This window comes from Mesoplodon densirostris, chromosome 6, assembly GCF_025265405.1.
Source record: "Mesoplodon densirostris isolate mMesDen1 chromosome 6, mMesDen1 primary haplotype, whole genome shotgun sequence".
NCBI lineage: Eukaryota > Metazoa > Chordata > Mammalia > Artiodactyla > Ziphiidae > Mesoplodon > Mesoplodon densirostris.
Genome location: NC_082666.1, coordinates 68483463 through 68500152, shown reverse-complemented (window position 1 = coordinate 68500152; position 16690 = coordinate 68483463). Strand labels below are relative to the sequence as shown.

General features: G+C 37.5%; 1 protein-coding gene across 9 annotated transcripts in view; it reads right to left on the bottom strand.

The window, feature by feature from the left end:
* PTPRD (protein tyrosine phosphatase receptor type D) overlaps window positions 1–16690 on the bottom strand; it is a 534283-nt gene that overhangs the window by 90775 nt on the left and 426818 nt on the right. For 5 of the 9 annotated variants that reach the window (XM_060102140.1, XM_060102142.1, XM_060102141.1 and 2 more), the window contains one exon: window positions 14076–14173. In XM_060102140.1, the coding sequence (XP_059958123.1) occupies window positions 14076–14173 (98 nt within the window). Of the gene's footprint in view, window positions 1–14075; window positions 14174–14674; window positions 14717–16690 lie in introns of all 9 variants that reach the window. The other 4 variants (XM_060102137.1, XM_060102139.1, XM_060102138.1 and 1 more) reach the window with 1 other exon arrangement.

The following is a 16690-nucleotide window of genomic DNA, read 5'->3' as shown; positions in this document are numbered from 1 at the left end:
AGCCAATATTTTTAGAATTTGTCTTCCATTGCTCTCAGGGATATCTGGAAGAAATGAACAACTTTGTTTCACAGAGTTCATCTGTTTATTCTCTAAGGAAAACTATAATCCTCGGTTTGTGGCATCACAATTGTTTGCTGTGGGAATGATTATAGATCAAAACCAAAAAGATTATATCCCTTTTCAAGAGCAAATGAGTAGCAAGAACAGATGAAGTCTTAAGAAAAAAGACATGTTCTTTTCATGCAAATATGTTTATGATAAAACTATAGAGAGATAAGTACTGAAACTACTAGTCTTTGTGAAACTTGCTGGCAGATTTTTAGCTTTGAGGAAAGATGATTTCCCTGCCCAGAGTTGGCCTGGAGATATGAATACTACAGATCATTTTTCTTTATAGACATAGAGAATAGGAAAAGTGAGTTCTGCAACCAGCATTCTTCTGCTGCTTTAGGTCAGGCACAGGAATGAATGGTTTCCTTATCTGTGCAGAATCCCTGTCAGATAACCTTGATCTCCTGCACTGTCCTACTAATATATTGCCCAAGGGAGGGCCACCAAGGAAGCCAAAGGTTGACTCTCCACCTAGATAGAAGACCATTGCCCATGAGGTTGCTGCCCCTCTGTTCTCATAGGACCTATGCTGCAGTACAGTAATATTATAACCTAATGAAGCATCTCTATTCATGATTTGATAAATGATGTCCATCCTGATATTGTGTGACTATGCTTGGGAAAAGGGAGATGTGAAGAGCATACCATGTTCCTATTCATTTTTTACACTTATTCTTACATTCATTCCAGTAACATTCATCATGCTAGTCACGGGTAAATACCCCAATATTACCTGCTAGTCACATGGATACCCCAATAAATATGATACATTCCCTGCCCTGAAAAAGCTCGATTCTAGTGGAAAACACACCAGTCAAACAATAAAGACTGTGATCCCTTGCTATATCATGGATCCAAGCACAGTGAAGAGTAAATCAAACTTGCCACATACACAGTGCCAGCCACCTGTCCCACCTTAATACTGGTCTTTTACTCAAGCTTTACCCAGACTCTGACACTAGCATTTGCAAACAACTCCACAGAGCCAAGAGCTCCCTCTGTCAGGTGTTTAAACGTGTTGCAAACCAAAGAAGCATAAATCTTCATAAAAATGTAGGGGAAAAAAGCCTAGTGGTCTCCATGATTCTTGATAATATATCCATTTAATATTCAAATATAAAGTATATCCAGTGAATTGTACACTTTAAAATGCTGTACTTTATAACACATGAATTCTATCTCAAAATAATGAAGAAAAATATACAAAATATATCACATAAATTTCCTTTTGGCCTAAAAACATCTCATTTCTTTCAATAAATAAAAGTCACCTCTTTTATCCCAAACCTTGATAGCTACCTAAATGTCTAGTTCTTTTCATAATTTGGGTTCTCATATAGACAGCAAAACTTCTTTGTTGTTTCAAGTTAACCTGACTTTAACATGTATTACTACAGTTTTATTTTGAGACTATTTCTATTTACTTATTAGTGTGTTTTTATTTAGGGAGTCTACCAGAAAACATCAGCTGTTATATATAATGTTAGATGAGAAACTGGCTGAGTGACTTCAGCCATGTCTGTCTCTTAACCTCCAGGAAAATGTCATCTCCTGAGTCAAACAACAGAGGTAGACTAGATTAGAATTTTTTGAAAATCCTCAAATATAATTCCCAGTGGAAACTTATGACACTAGATTCAAACTTCTGAAACTTTCAGACAGTGTTTTGTTTTGTTTTTTAAGGTAATGGGAGACTCCTTGAGCTGTGACAGGCAGGATCAATATGGAAGGAATAGAAAAGAAACAAAAAGGGAAATCAATGCCCAGTTGCACAGCAACATCCACCAACTCCAACGCTCAGGCAGAAACTTTTATTCTCCTCATGTCTCAACTGATGACAAGGAGGTCAATTAATTACCTTGGGCCGGGGGTGGGTGGGCGGGGAAGGAGACCAAGTTCTTCTACCATCGCGAATGCGGTACCCTAACTGCTCTTAATACAAGGGAGGAAGCATTTCACTGTTGATTAACTATACTCATTACTGTCTCTCAATCACTTCAGACATGCCCGCACTCCTGAGTTACAGAACACGGATAGAAGAGATTTGACCTTAGCCTGCAGGGTTGGGGTGGGGCATGATCACAATGAGAAACAAAAAAAACAAAAGGGAAACCTGGCATCAGAACCTCCTCTATATAATATCTACTTTTAATCATGTTTTATAACAATCAGAGAAACAGAATTCTAGGGTTAGGGAGAATCTTAAAAGGTCACTCAGTGCAATCATCGATCTGATGCCAAGCTTCTGCCTCATCAATCCAGCTCATTAACTTACAGGCCACTTGACATACTGTTCACTTTAGCAGAAACAAAAGTTGGAGCTAAAACAAACAAAACAGTAACAGTAAACCCTGAAGTGAATGGAAATACATATACGTAGGCAATGCGTTTGTACACTTTGCTGTCTTAAAATTGTGATTGTGAAGTAACAGCTTCTATCTTTTTAATCATTCAGCAGCTCCTATAAAAAATTAAATTGCAGAAACTTAAAAGATTTTGCATATATGGAAGAATGTTTTAAAAATCTTAAGGGTAAATGTCACTTTACATCATTTTAATAGACTTATGAAACTTAATGTAATGAACAAGTTTTCCTTTCATCGTGGGTTTTATCTAAATGAAGCTGGAATTGAACTGGGGACAGACGAAGAAGAGAACATTTTACTAGCATATTTCTTCACTTTTTTTTTTAATCTTCAGGATTTAAGAAGTAAGTAGACTCTTCTGCAGTTTAAAATGTCAAGACAAGAAGCAAATCAATACCTACTATCTTCTCTGAGAGTTAAGACTGGGTCTTTCTTTATACCTTCCAATCCTTCAAACATTCATTTCTGCTTCCTCTCTTCACTTTATTTGCCTAGTGAATTGGTCAAGATTGGAAGACAAATGCAGTCACTATTATATGGGAAAAGTTACAGAGTCAACTTGGTCAGTTGATGATTTCTAGTCCAACTTACTGGATATAGCATTCTCTGTTCAACAAGGTTCGAGTTGGAGCGCTAGCTCTGCATTTTCAGGGATAAACGATAACTGTTCATCTTCAAACTTTCTAATTTTTAATAAAATAGAAATAAGAACACAAAGAGGGAGGCTGGTATGAGGTTTCTTATCCAAAGCAAACCAAGTCCTTTTTTTTGTTGTTGTTCAAAGACTGTCCATGATATTGAAAAACAAAAATAATATAATTATACCAATCAGAAATATGGGCCGATGTGCCTTATTTTGGATCGGAAAAAACAAGTAGTTTAATAGAAAATGACATATAATTTGTTTCATTTTAAGGCCATAATGAAAACTGTTGTGGAAGGAAATCAACCATCAGAGGGAACTATTTATTGTGGTCCGTATATCACCCCGCCACCAAGCCATGTAGGTTCATTTCCAAGCTCTGCCACTTACTAGCTATGTGACAAGTTGGACAGGGTATTTAACTTTCCTGTAGTTCAGTTCAGTACCCTCTTCTGTAACATGGGACTACTAATAGTACCTGTGTGGAAAGACTGAATGAGTCAATATATGTAATGTATTGTGAAGAGTGATGTAATAACTGCTACACAAATGTTATTATCCTTGAAAGCACTTTTTAGACAGTGAAGCCCTATAGAAAGGCTAGATAATATTATCATAATATTAAAATGTTGTGCAGCTTAATACCATGGAAGAAGGTATAAAGAAATATCCTGCAAAACTGGCAGAGGGGAGGGTTGGGGGACAGGGAGAGGGGGAGAGTGAGAGAGAGGAGGGAGGGGAGGGTGAAGAGAAGAGAGAAGGAAGAATGAACTAACTCAAGGATCTCCATGAGCCTGTGGCTGGAGTTTGGACGACTGATAAATACCCACCATCAAGGAGACTTACGCAGCAACTGAGAAATAATGGAGTTCTCATTATGCTGTATACATGAACTTGTCAGTTAAAAGCCAAGTATTCCAATTGCCGCATCTGTGATAACTAAAAGACTAATGTTTCCCAAGGCGTTGCTAAATCCACAGGTTCACGTTCATGTAATGTCTTAATGCTTTTATCACTCTCCAACGTGGTGGTGTGCTCCACAACTGTTTTTCAGATAGAATGACAACCTGTTCAACCACAGTAGAAAAACCATGGCGAATAATAGTGCCACTACCATTTAGAGAAAGAAAGAAAGAGGGAGAATGAAAAGGACATCCCTTGATCCAATCCTTTCCTGCAGCATTGTTAAAATTCTACCCAAAAGCTATACTCAAAAGTGATATCAACCCAGATGCACTTATTTTTTTCCCGGGGTGTTTGCAGCTTTAGGATCAGAGGCAGGAAATCATTCCCATGACTTGAGCATACCTTTGAGATCACCTGGTGCAGACCCCTCAGCATGTTGGCATCCACCTCTCCGCAGCAGCACCCTGACATTGCAGTGACAGGTACCGAACACATCGGGGTCCCCCGAATAAGTCAGGCCTCTTCTCATTTCCATGACTCTGCATGTGCATCTCCCTCGGCCTGAGGTCTTCCTTTTCTAGCAAACTTCAGTGACTTTTCAACTCAGATGCTCTCGGGAAAGCCTCACCTCCGTACTTGCCCCTTCTTAAGCTCCCTTCTCCTAGCACCACCCACCATGTTTTATAATTACTGGTTCCTTTTCTGTTTTTCCTAGGAGACTATGGACTCATCCATGGCAGAGCTTATTTCTTGATCATTTTTTATTTTGCAGTAATGTTTGTCAAATAGACAAAGGCATTCAAACTGCTCCTTTTATAAAGAAGGAAACTGAGGTGGGGGAGTTAAACAGCTTGTCTAGTGGCATTCAAATTCATGGCAGAGACAGGAGGACAGGTTCTGCTCATCAGTGAAATTGAATCTTTCTGGATACTTAATGTGGATTTAATTTCCAGAAATTTCATTACGTATGAAATGTGAAAAGAACTTTGCAGACATCATAGCCATGCTCTGTCTTCATCACCGCTCACCTTCTCCTAATTGCTTTCATAGAGCTTCATTTTGGCGGCAGAAGGGAATATTATAGCAGATAAAATGAGCAGTGAGTGAAACAAATTCAGTGCTATTAAGTGACTAATAGGTAGGTCGTATTAAAGTTCACAACATTGTGGGCCACTTCTGTTTACTGCATGCTTGCTTCGTAAAGAAGCAGAAAGGCAAGAGGCCAGGTGCCTAACATATATTCATCTTCCTAACAACCTTATGAGTAGATACTAATATTCTAATCTTAAAGAAGAGAGAGCCAAGGCCACCAGAGGTGCAGTAACTGGTTCAGGGTCAAGCAGCACAGCTACTAATTGGCAGAGTCAAAATATGAACAATTGTTTTCCCTGACTTCAAAGCTCGCTCCCACATCTGCTATTGTAACCCTCTAAGTGCACACTTATCACTCTGGCCCTAAAACCCCAACTTCATTTTAAAATCAAAACAAAACTCAAAAAGTGGTCTCTTTTTTAGTTCTTGCTATCCTCTCTTTGAAGTTGAAAGCTTGCTTTGGAACTAGAGACACTTTAGGATTAATTGTTTCCTGAGAGCCTTGGGCTCCACATGGGAGCAGGTGGAAAGACAATTTGGACAATGTCCAGTGATGGTTAAGGGCCAATTAGTTATGGCAAACTTGTGTGAGAAAAAGGATTGAGAAACAGAAAACTAAAGTTACATGAGATTCCCCCAAGATGCCACTTTGCCTCCCAGAAGAAAAAATAAAAAGCTCAAGTATAAAAGATATGGAGTTTAACCTTGGCAAGGAAAATGTTTGAGGTTTTTAAAAAGTGGATCTAAGAACATTAAAGAAGTCCAAATAAAAATAAGCTTTGAAACTTGAGAATTTGATTGCAGTTTGAGTTCTCACAGCTACAGAAGTGCAGAAAGAATAAAAGACTATAAACACACACACACACCCTGGTTTTGGATGTAACATTACTTCTAAGGTGAGCTGCTGTGTCTTTGTGTGCTACTAGATTTGTTTACAAGATGCAGAATGGCAGCCAGCCGGGAATGGACTCTGTGCCTTTATATCTTACTTGATGAGGCCGGCCTTAGCTACGAACAAAGAAAGCATCTTCTCAGACTGCCAGCTGGCAGGCCCATCTTTACTCTAAAAACCGTACTGGGAGTTTAATCAGTAGGTACGTTTGAGTTAAATCTGAGGGGTCTGCATTAAAATGCATTCACTTCTGTACTGTCTAAAGATAATAACAGGCTACTTTCTGAGAGAAACGGGTCTGAAAATAAGGCTTCAACTGCTGATAAATCAGGTGGGGATGAGAAGAGCAGCTCTTTTAACAGAAAGACACTGTTCTGTTCACTCCTGTTGTTCCTACTAGCAATTTTGAGCACAACAAAGAGTTTCCATGAACTGTAAATTTAGTTAGAAATCAATCCAGACACACACTTTGGTTAATCATCTGCTGAAGGCCCAGTGGTGAGCTTGTTGCCATGTGGCCAACAGCATATAGAGAGGCGTAACACCTGACCAGGAGAAGCTTATGTTCAAACACAGGAAATGGGTAGAATAAAAGAAAGGGCAACCTAGTGCTAATTGTGCTGGTTTAAACTAGCAAGTTTTCTTTTTTTCTTCCTTGACTTTTTTTTTTTTTTAAACTGAGTTCAGCAAAGCCCTAGGGGTCTGACCAATGACAGGGGTGGGAAGAGGCCAGGATTTCATTGATTCAAAGACATGCATTTTTTTCACATTTTAACATCTCTGAAATTAATGTGCAACTTAAAATTGATGGCATTTATTTGATGAAATAGTACCTACTCAGACTACTGAGCACTTGTATCAGGGACTCTGCTGAACATTTCATATGTATTAATTTATTTTTAGTTACCTATGAGGTAGGTACTATGATTACTTCCATTTTAGAGATAAAGTAAAATACAGAGAGGTTCAGTTATTTGCTTAAGGTCACACAGCTTGAGCCAAACAGCCTGACTCAAAGGCCTGCGTTCTTAGCCACTGTGCCATAGTACCCGCACTGTTAGCTCAATGAGTACAAGGCCCTGAGTGGCATGCAGAGGGGTTTGGACCCAATCTGAAGCAGGCAAACTGCTATGTTCTTAAGAAAGTAGATAATGATTCCCCTACTCTCACCCCCGTTGCTACAGTATCAGGATGTTCCACTTTGGAATAGTAAATTTTGCCATTCATCCCCGCTGAAGGAAGGAAGTTTAACCTGGTTTATCTAACCCAGGTATGAAAAGGTTGTTACTACTTTTTATTTCATAAAATCATTCAGTTTTTCATCTATTACACAAACCACCATAATTTGTTCAAAACTAAAAAAAAAAAAAAAATCTCTTGTGACTCGTGTCAAAAAATATTTACAAATGGAGGCTTTTCCCTGGTCAATTCCACTCGTCAACTCTGCATAGAAGATGAAAATAGATCTCTGTCAGCCACCACTTTCTTAACTTCAGAAAGACACAGGAGCCACTTAGAAGAAAACTTCAGTGCATTGAAAGCTAGCCAAAAAGTCAGAGGGGTGTGCTTGTGTGTGTTTGGTTTCTTGTTTGCATCTCTGTGAGGCTCTAATGCATGTCCACTGTCATGAGTTTACACATAAATTATAAATTAGTTGAAAGCAGATATGACGAGTAATATTCCCTTATGAATGCTTGGAGGTTTATAAAACATGAGCAATGAAGGCTTTCTGCCTATGAATGTACTCTGGCACACAAACGTGGTCCGATACATCGAGAGCCTTTTCTAGGGAAAATAGAAATGTTTTCTTTTGTGGTCATTGCTTTGATGACAGACAATTTTGTCCCTCTGTAGAGAAATATAACGTTTACCACTGGGAATGAAGAAACTGTCTATGGAGAAAAGAAATGAGTCCTTAGCATGTCATAGAAAAACTAATGGTTTTCCCAGGGATAATCATGCAACACAAATTGGTTACTATGACATTTGCACAAAAATTTTTAGTATAAATATTGATCTAGTTGAAGACTTAGGTTTCCGGACTCTATAATCAACACATAGTAAGTAACAAACAGTAAAATATTTTTGGTGTCTAGAGCAGGTGAGTTAAGGTACGGTGTTCTTCTAAGAACAAGAAGGTGCGAGTTTGTGGCTTGGTTCAGCCACATACTAGGTGTGTGATCTTGAGCAAGTCGCTCCTTTCTCAATCTCTTGTTCCCTACCTCTAAGATGAGAAGGTTAAACTACATGATCTCTGAGGTCTGTTCCAGCTCTAAACATTTAAAAATAGGATCGAAGCAATGTTTTTTAATGTCTCTATATATCTTAGCACTGTCTTGATACATTTCATTATTCATGAGGAAGTAATGTATCTTTTTCCTTTACCTGTCTCACCAGTATTGTGAAGATTTTAGCTTATTAGACAAAGGTGCCACATACATGCTGTCATTAAAATGGAAAGACAGGGCACTGTTATCTGGAATGTTTCAGATAAGAGACTCATTATCGACTGTACAGACTGGAGATGTGAGAGCGTTGCCATAAATACAGGAAGAAACCCTCAGCACATTAGGATGCTAAATGTTGGAGACACATGGGCGCTGAGATTAAAGCTAATACACTTCCCACAGATGGCAGCAAAGACATGGGGACCGGACTTTGTGGTGGGAACAAAATAGGTCAAAGGTATCCTTCTGATAGGCCTTCTGTGAACCACAGCTTCTCGCCCTTCTCCGATTGCAACAAAAAAACTGATCTTCAGAGTAGCTGAGTTTTATTTTATTTTATTCATTTAATTGAAGTATAGTTGATTTACAATGTTGTGTTAGTTTTCCTGGTGTACGGCAAAGAATATATATATTCTTTTTCAGATTCCTTTCCATTATAGTTTATTACAATATACTGGATATAGTAGTAGTTTTAATATATATATATATATATATATATGTTTAAGATAATACCACTAAAAAGAGCTTGTGATGGCAGATTTGAAACTAGATGTTTGATAACTATTCATGTCTATCTAACTGCCATGGCAGGATGGATTGTGGTCCAAAGGGTAATTTGTAAGTCAGCTGTTAGGAAGTTGGAAGAAAATTTGCTGTTGTAACTATGTTTAAAAGGGGGATTATTTTCTCAACGTAGAAAATAAAGGTATAAAATCTATAACGTACCTGAAGTACATTGTCCCCCTGACAAAATGTTCCTTACTCCTGTTCTTCCAAGTTATACTCTCAGTACTACCTTTTCTTCAGTACCTTTCCCGGTTCTTCATCTCACTCTGACCTTTACTGAATCCCAACAGCATTGCATTAGTACTTAGGATTAGCTTCTAGATGGTCTTCTTAGTATTTTTCGGGGGTGGGGGACAGGGTATATATCTAAGTTTGCCTTCTAGACATCCTGGAAATAAAGGTTTCTTATAAGTTTTATATTCCCCTCAGCACTTAGCATGGTGCTTTTCTGCGGCAGTATGGTGGATAATTATTGGTTCCTCCTCCAGCTCAGAAATAACTTTGCTCTCTTCAATCCAAGGAAGGAACCAAATATATAGGGATGGGCTGTTAGCAGCTATGTTCTAATGTGTGTCTTCACAACCCAATGAGTCAATTGAAGTTCAGAGTTTGTTCTCTGGCATTTGGAATTTGACTGACCAGAAGAATTGTCTCTTTCTTTAGGGGGACTCTATGTAAAAGAAAATATGATCAAAGGATATATTTTCTGTACGTGGGTGGGAGAAACAGAAGAAGCTGGCCTGTACAGGGGAAAGAATAGAGCAGCCCAGAGAAAAACACAAAGATGAGAGTTTCAGAGAGGGTGCTGGAAAATCTCTGCAGTCCTCCAGTTTCAGATAACAGTTCTTTTTTAAATTTAAAAAATTTTTTCTTCAAGTATAGTTGGTTTACAATGTTGTGTTAGTTTCTGGTGTACAGCAAAGTGATTCAGTTATCTCTCTCTCTCTATCTATTCTTTTTATAGATTCGTTTCCAATATAGATTATTAAAAGATGTTTGAAGATAGTTCCCTGTGCTATACAGTAGGACCTTGTTGTTTATCTGTTTTATTTATAGTAGTGTGTATCTGTTAATCCTAAGCTCTTAATTTAGGCTCCCCTCCTTCCCCTTTGGTAAGCGTAAGTTTTCTATGATTGCTTCTGTTCTGTAAATAAATTCATTTGTAACATTTTTTAGATTCCACATATAAGTGATATATGATATTTGTGTTTCTCTGTCTCACTTTAGATAACAGTTCTTGAAGCATACCTGCATGGGTAGCCTTTGGCTCTATATAAATAAATAAATACATTTATAATAGATAATAGATAAAACAAACAACCCTTTATTTTCCATGAAGCAAACTCTAGGGGCTGTAGTTACTTATAGCCAATCTAATATAAATAGGATTCATGTATATGATGTTGATAATGATAATGCTGACTGCAATGCCTGTCAAATGAATCTCATATACAGATATATTTGCCATCTTAGGAAATGGTGAAATGAAGGTCATAGGGTCATGTATGTGTATGTGTGTGTGTGTGTGTGTGTGTGAGATTGGTGGGTGACACACACATACAATATTATTCAACCTTAAAGAAAATTCAGCCATTTGTAACAACATGGATGGACTTTGAGGGCATGGGTATCATGCTAAATGTAATAAGCCAAATAGACAAATACTGTATGACCTCACTTACGTGGAATCTGAAAAAAAAATTTTTGTTTTAGAAATAGAGAACAGATTGGTGGTTGCCAGAGGCATAGGGTGGAGGATGGCAGAAATGAGTGAAGGTGGTCAAAAGGTATAAGCTTCCATTTTACAATTGACCCTTGAGCAATGCAGGAGTTAATGCACGTATAATTTGTAGTTGGCATTTACTATTGAAAAATATCCATGTATAAGTGGACTCGTGCAGTTCAGATGCATGTTGTTCAAGGGTTAACTGTATAAGGTAAGTCCTGGGGATGTAATATACAACATGGTGACTATAGTTAACAATAATGTATATTTGAAAGTTGCTAAGAGTAGATCTTAAAAGGTCTCATCACAAGAAAAAAAATCTGTAGCTATATGAGGTTATAGATTGTAACTAAATTTATTGTGGTAATCATTTTGCAATATACACATATATCAAACCATTATATCATATGACTTAAACTAAAACAATGTTAAATTTCAATTATGTCTCAATAAAATTGGGGAAAAAGAAACAAAATGGACATTTCTAATTGCCATGGCTGAACTACCGAACCAGCATTTCTGAAGTTCGGACCAGGAATTTGGATTTTAATTAGGCTTCCAAATGATCCATATATAGGCATTGGCTAAGAGTTTATTTGGCAAGACCTACACAACTATTCTGAATCAGTCTAAACATTCACCAGCCTGATGTACTGACTTTGACAGTGATACCAAATTTAAGGAGGACTTTGTTCCCTGCATTCTAGATGCCATCCTCAAATTCTGGACTTAAATTCTAGTAGGACTTGGCAGTCACATTGCAGAAAATAAAAGCCTAAAGTAATTGTAAAGACCTTCAAGATGCAGTTATACTAATTTCTCAGGTTCCTTCTTCCAGCTGTCATTGAATCCGATGTCTGAGTCCAGTTTTCTTTACAGTAAAGGAAGTCTCTCACATGATCTAATAATACTGTGCTATAATTTAAACCTACTTCCTCCTATCCTGACCTCAGGATCAGTGCAAACAGGTTTCATGCCTTGAACTTTTCTGCTTTAGTCTTAGAATCAGAGTAACAAATTTAGTTTTACCCATCTTGAGAGGTCTGAGTAAACATTAATCCATAGTGATTATGCTTGAAAGTAATGACTTGTGTTTGTTTTCTCCATTTTCTTCACTGAAAACCAATGAAAAATCTTTTCAAATTTATATGGAGATAATATGCAAAAAATATTTTTTTTCAATGTGTTGCTCATGGCCTAAAATATTATGTAGAGGTCTTTATCATATTATCACAGATGAATACATCACTTAAATACCCCCTTCATGGCTGTTAAGGCACCGTAGAGTCAATTCATGCTCAGGGAGCTTTAATCACAGATCATCGTTGTGATAAATGGCAGTCAGCCTGGGCTATCATGTCAACGGCTACTGGGGGAGTTCTTAATGGGAATGCTGCCAGCATGCAGTTCGTAACTACTTTCAAGGAGCACTTCTAATCTAATGGCTAAATGAGTATCATTAGAGTGTCTTTAAATGTAGCATTTCTGGAGAAATTCCATATTTAAAGGAGGCCAGTTATTGTAGTCAACGCATACAACTGAGATTGCTTGAATGATGCAGATACTGTCAATGGTATTGACAATTAATAGCTTATTAACGGGTTGAGCTATCAAGTTTTATTTTTTTTTGTGACCCATCATATCACACATAGCGAAACACTAAGCATAACAATAACAACACTCATGATAACAATAAAGGGGAGGTTGGAGGAGTGAAAGATTCTGGTTGGTGAAAACTAACACTTAACTAAGAGTTTTTATGTTGCCCCAGTGGCATTCATCATATGCCTTGTTTTCTTTCTAAAACTCAATTTTCAGCCTCAAGCCTCAACCCAGAAACTACAGAAACTCTTTTAAAGAATACTGCATAATTTAAAAAGAGCCTTTATGACTAAGAGGAAGAACAGGAAAGAAATAAGAAGCAGCCCATTTAGAAAATAAGACAATTCACAATCCAATGTGTTTCCTCAAATTGAAAATGTTCTCCTAAATGCTTAGAACAGAATACAGGAAAATGTAACTCAACCAATGAGCAAACAAACAAAATCTCCTTTGCGTTCTATCAAATATTTGACAAAGATGCTGGAGTGTGTAACTTGCATAAAAGGTTACCAGCTCTTGAAGGTGAAGGTACATGGGGCTACAGATAGGTTTTGCTTAGCCAGCACAATAATTTAAATAATCAAAATTTGAATGTTTAAAGACTTTAGAAAGTCCGTGAAAATATCCAGACTGCCGCAGGCACCGCTGCGCCACGTTCTCTTACATGGAGCTTCTTCACATAGTTGATATCCCTCTAGCCACTTGAGGTTAGGGCTCCTCTTACGGCTTTCTAACCGAATATGACAGGGCAAAATGTTAGAGCTGCTAGGGACGAAGAGGTATCTAGTCCATCAGCCTCATTTCAGGCTGATAAAATAGAAACCAAGGGATGTAACAAGGATGTGTTTTAAGACCCTCATTAAGTAAATCAGAAACTCTTTATGGTAGAATTTGAACTGTTCCAAACAGTTTTGTTATTTGGCACAATTAGAAGATTTTAGTTGGACATGTTAATCTTATGCTAAGTTAAACTTGATCTAAAAGATAAATGATCATTTAGTTATGAATAATCCATGGACTGGTTTCACTATGGGTCCCTGTTTCTGAGAAATACCATAAATATCCAGTTTTAAAACTTTCTGCTTGATAAATGCCACAATATCCAAATACCCAGACATATACAACAACTTTTTATTCATTTTCATCAAGGAGTCACACAAAACCTTTAAGCATTCTGAAAATTTAAGATACCATTAAGTTCACCATTGCTTCAAAAACAGGCAGCTTTCTGCGAACATATTACTATCTTAATATTAGCCCTAATATTATTTAGACTGAATGGTAAAACCGTGTATGTACTTAATAATTACAGTTTTCAGGCCATGTAAAACTGAAAAAGAGTACTGGGAAATCTGCTTATTCCGTGTACTTTCTTTTTCAATGAGCCTTCTGACCATAAATCAGTGTATTTGGCACCCCTTTGGTATACTGGGAAGCTTATACATTCAGTATAGTCTATGAACTTGAAATCAGCAAAAATAAATCAACCTCATTAAGTAACACCAAACGCATATAAATAATTCAACACCTTTCCGAGTACAACTACTACATTAATTATACAGATACTTTTAAGTTGGCTATTTGTTATAAACTTTTATATCAGATGCTGAGTCATATTTAAAGGAAAAAGAACTGATGAAGTTAGTTTTTAAGAATATGGTCAAAAAGAAAAGGGGGGCAATTCTTGAAAATACTGTCAAGTATAAACACACTTAGTTACCTCATATTCCTGGGAAAACTTCAAGTTGTCATTTGCTTTTAACCTTTCAATGTGATCTGCGAGTTCCAAGATAGGTATTGGAGGATGGCTAGCCATACCTATTAAAAGGAAAGAATAAAGACATTTGAAAATGCATGAAAATGATGCTAACTATTCCAAAATATAGAGAATGCTATAGTTAGAAATGGCCTGAAAATATGTGAGTAGTAAAGATGTTTAATGTGAGGAAGCAGGCAGATAGTTTGGTTACTCAAAGCAGGACATGCTCTGGAAGGATGAATTTTGTAGCCAAATGAAAAGCTACCAAGCATAATCCCCAAACTAACACTCCTAGTGTGAAAGAAAGCGTTATTGTGCTATGAATCAATGCAGTTAGCTCGTGGAGAAAACTGACAGGCTTGATGTCAACTTCTGCTTTGAGTAATGACTGTTATGTCATTTCAAACTCCTTCTCCTGCACTGTGTGAAATGGAAACTGTGTGGAATTAAATGGTGTAAAGTGAACTAAGAAAACAGATACTGAGAAAGCCCTAAAAGGAAAAGCATAATAGCTTGATTGGAAACATAAAGTGACTTATGCATAATCAAGGAAAACTAACTTGAAGAATGAAGGTTACCAGGGTAACCGGAATCATCTGAACCTGCAAAGGAAATGATGGTGTAAATAAAATAAAACAGAATGAATTTGTTAAAAAAAAATGAAATGGATAGTCTGATATACTTTTTAAAAGGACTAATAAAAATGCTGCAGGTTTTTACAGGATCCACTATACACTGTGACTAGATTAAGATCGCTTTAATATTTCACAAATCTGTAGGTGACTGACATTCACATGCATACATGGACACAAAGAAGGACATGCACCACAGCTCACAGACAATAATCACTGATAACAAAATCAGACACCATACTGAGTTTCAAAAATGTTTTCACTCGTAGCAGATTGTAGAGATTGGGTTGCAGCCTTCTCCTGGACATTTATTGATGGCCACACTTACAGCTTTGTGGTATTTTGCCCCAAGCCCCTGTTATTTAACCCCCAGCAAACTTACAATCCACTTCAGGTGTAAACATCTTTGTCCACTAATGGGAAATGAATGCAGGAAAGGGAGCAAATGGTGAAAGGATGAAGAGGAAAAAGAAGGTAGAAAAAGAAAGAAAACAATGACAGTGGGTGATACATCTTAGTTCAGTCTGCCAGCTGAAGGTATGTTAGATTCATAGATTCTGTTAAAAATAATCCATCAATTTTGGTGATTCCTGTGCTGTACAATGGTTTCTCACTTTTCATGTGATTTACATGTTACTTCTGATTAATTTTTCAAGAGCACCATGGGACAGCATTGCTGACTCATGTCTTAAAGATGCAAATTCCAGCTGACTAGAAAAACGTGAACTAGCATGCCCCCAGGGAAGCCTCTGACGTAGAAAAAGAATGAGGGAGGGGCTCAAACTGGAAGCCATGTTGACATTCTGCCATCCCTGGGACTCTTTGGAGGGTGTCAGGCTGTGGTATGGTGACCACTAAGTCAACACAAGGTGTAATTACTTTATGGGTATTTTGGATATTGTGCTGTTATTGAAAGCCACCCAGTGAGTTCCTTTGTCTCAAATGCTGAATTATCAATGGTTTGGTAAGTTAGGTAAAAAAACTATTTTGCTTCTTCCAATCATTTTAGCATTGTGCTGTGATAGGTGGTACTTTAGTGTTCATGGCTATGAAAGTCTGTTTTCAGTCAGCTAAAATGTTAATGGACGATCCAATGAAAATGAGTCAGCTTGGAAGTAGAAACTCTTTGTTGCTGATATAATTATGCATTTGGACCTAAATGTTGGAACCCATTTCTGAAACTTTTCCTTATAGATGGTAGAATTGAACTCATTTACATTTTGTGGAAGGAGAGGGTGGGTGACGGTGGTCTAACAATTAAAGTGATCTTATCCAGATGAGGCGCCCCCAATGACAAGAGTGGAAATGCAAAGCCACAAGAGACTCTAGGTTTATCTGGAAATGGAATGATGTGGACATCCATTACAGTGCTTTAACAGAGAAAATAATAGAGACAAAGATGTTTAGACCTTTTCGAGCGAATCGTGGGAGAGAGTTATTATCATATATGGACTGAGTGGTGGTTTGGCTAGAGAGGGAGGACACAGAGCCCATCAGGGAGGCGTAGGGGACTGAATTACTGCTCAAAGCTGCAAAAAGTAAAGCCAATTGGAGATGGGAAAAGTATTAGTATAACAGCAGTAGAAGACCGTCATAATCAACCAAAGACGCGATCAGCACATTTACTTCTGGCATGCACTGGCACATGGTCTGGAAGTATTACTTTGGAAGCTAATTACAGAGAAATCCAAGCAAACCTGCACTGATCCATTACATTCTAATTCAGGATATGTATATAGCACATGCAACGATATTCTGCCGTTCAAGAATCATTATTTAAGACTTGACAGTATTGCACTGAAGTTCTAGGACGAGTAAAAATGGCAGAATGGATGTTTCACAGAAAGGGGAGGAAAGCTTTGTGGGAATCTGATGGTTCAGGAGAAGAAATCATGGACTAGTATACTGAATATGAATTCTACTTCTAGGTCTGCCATCTACGAA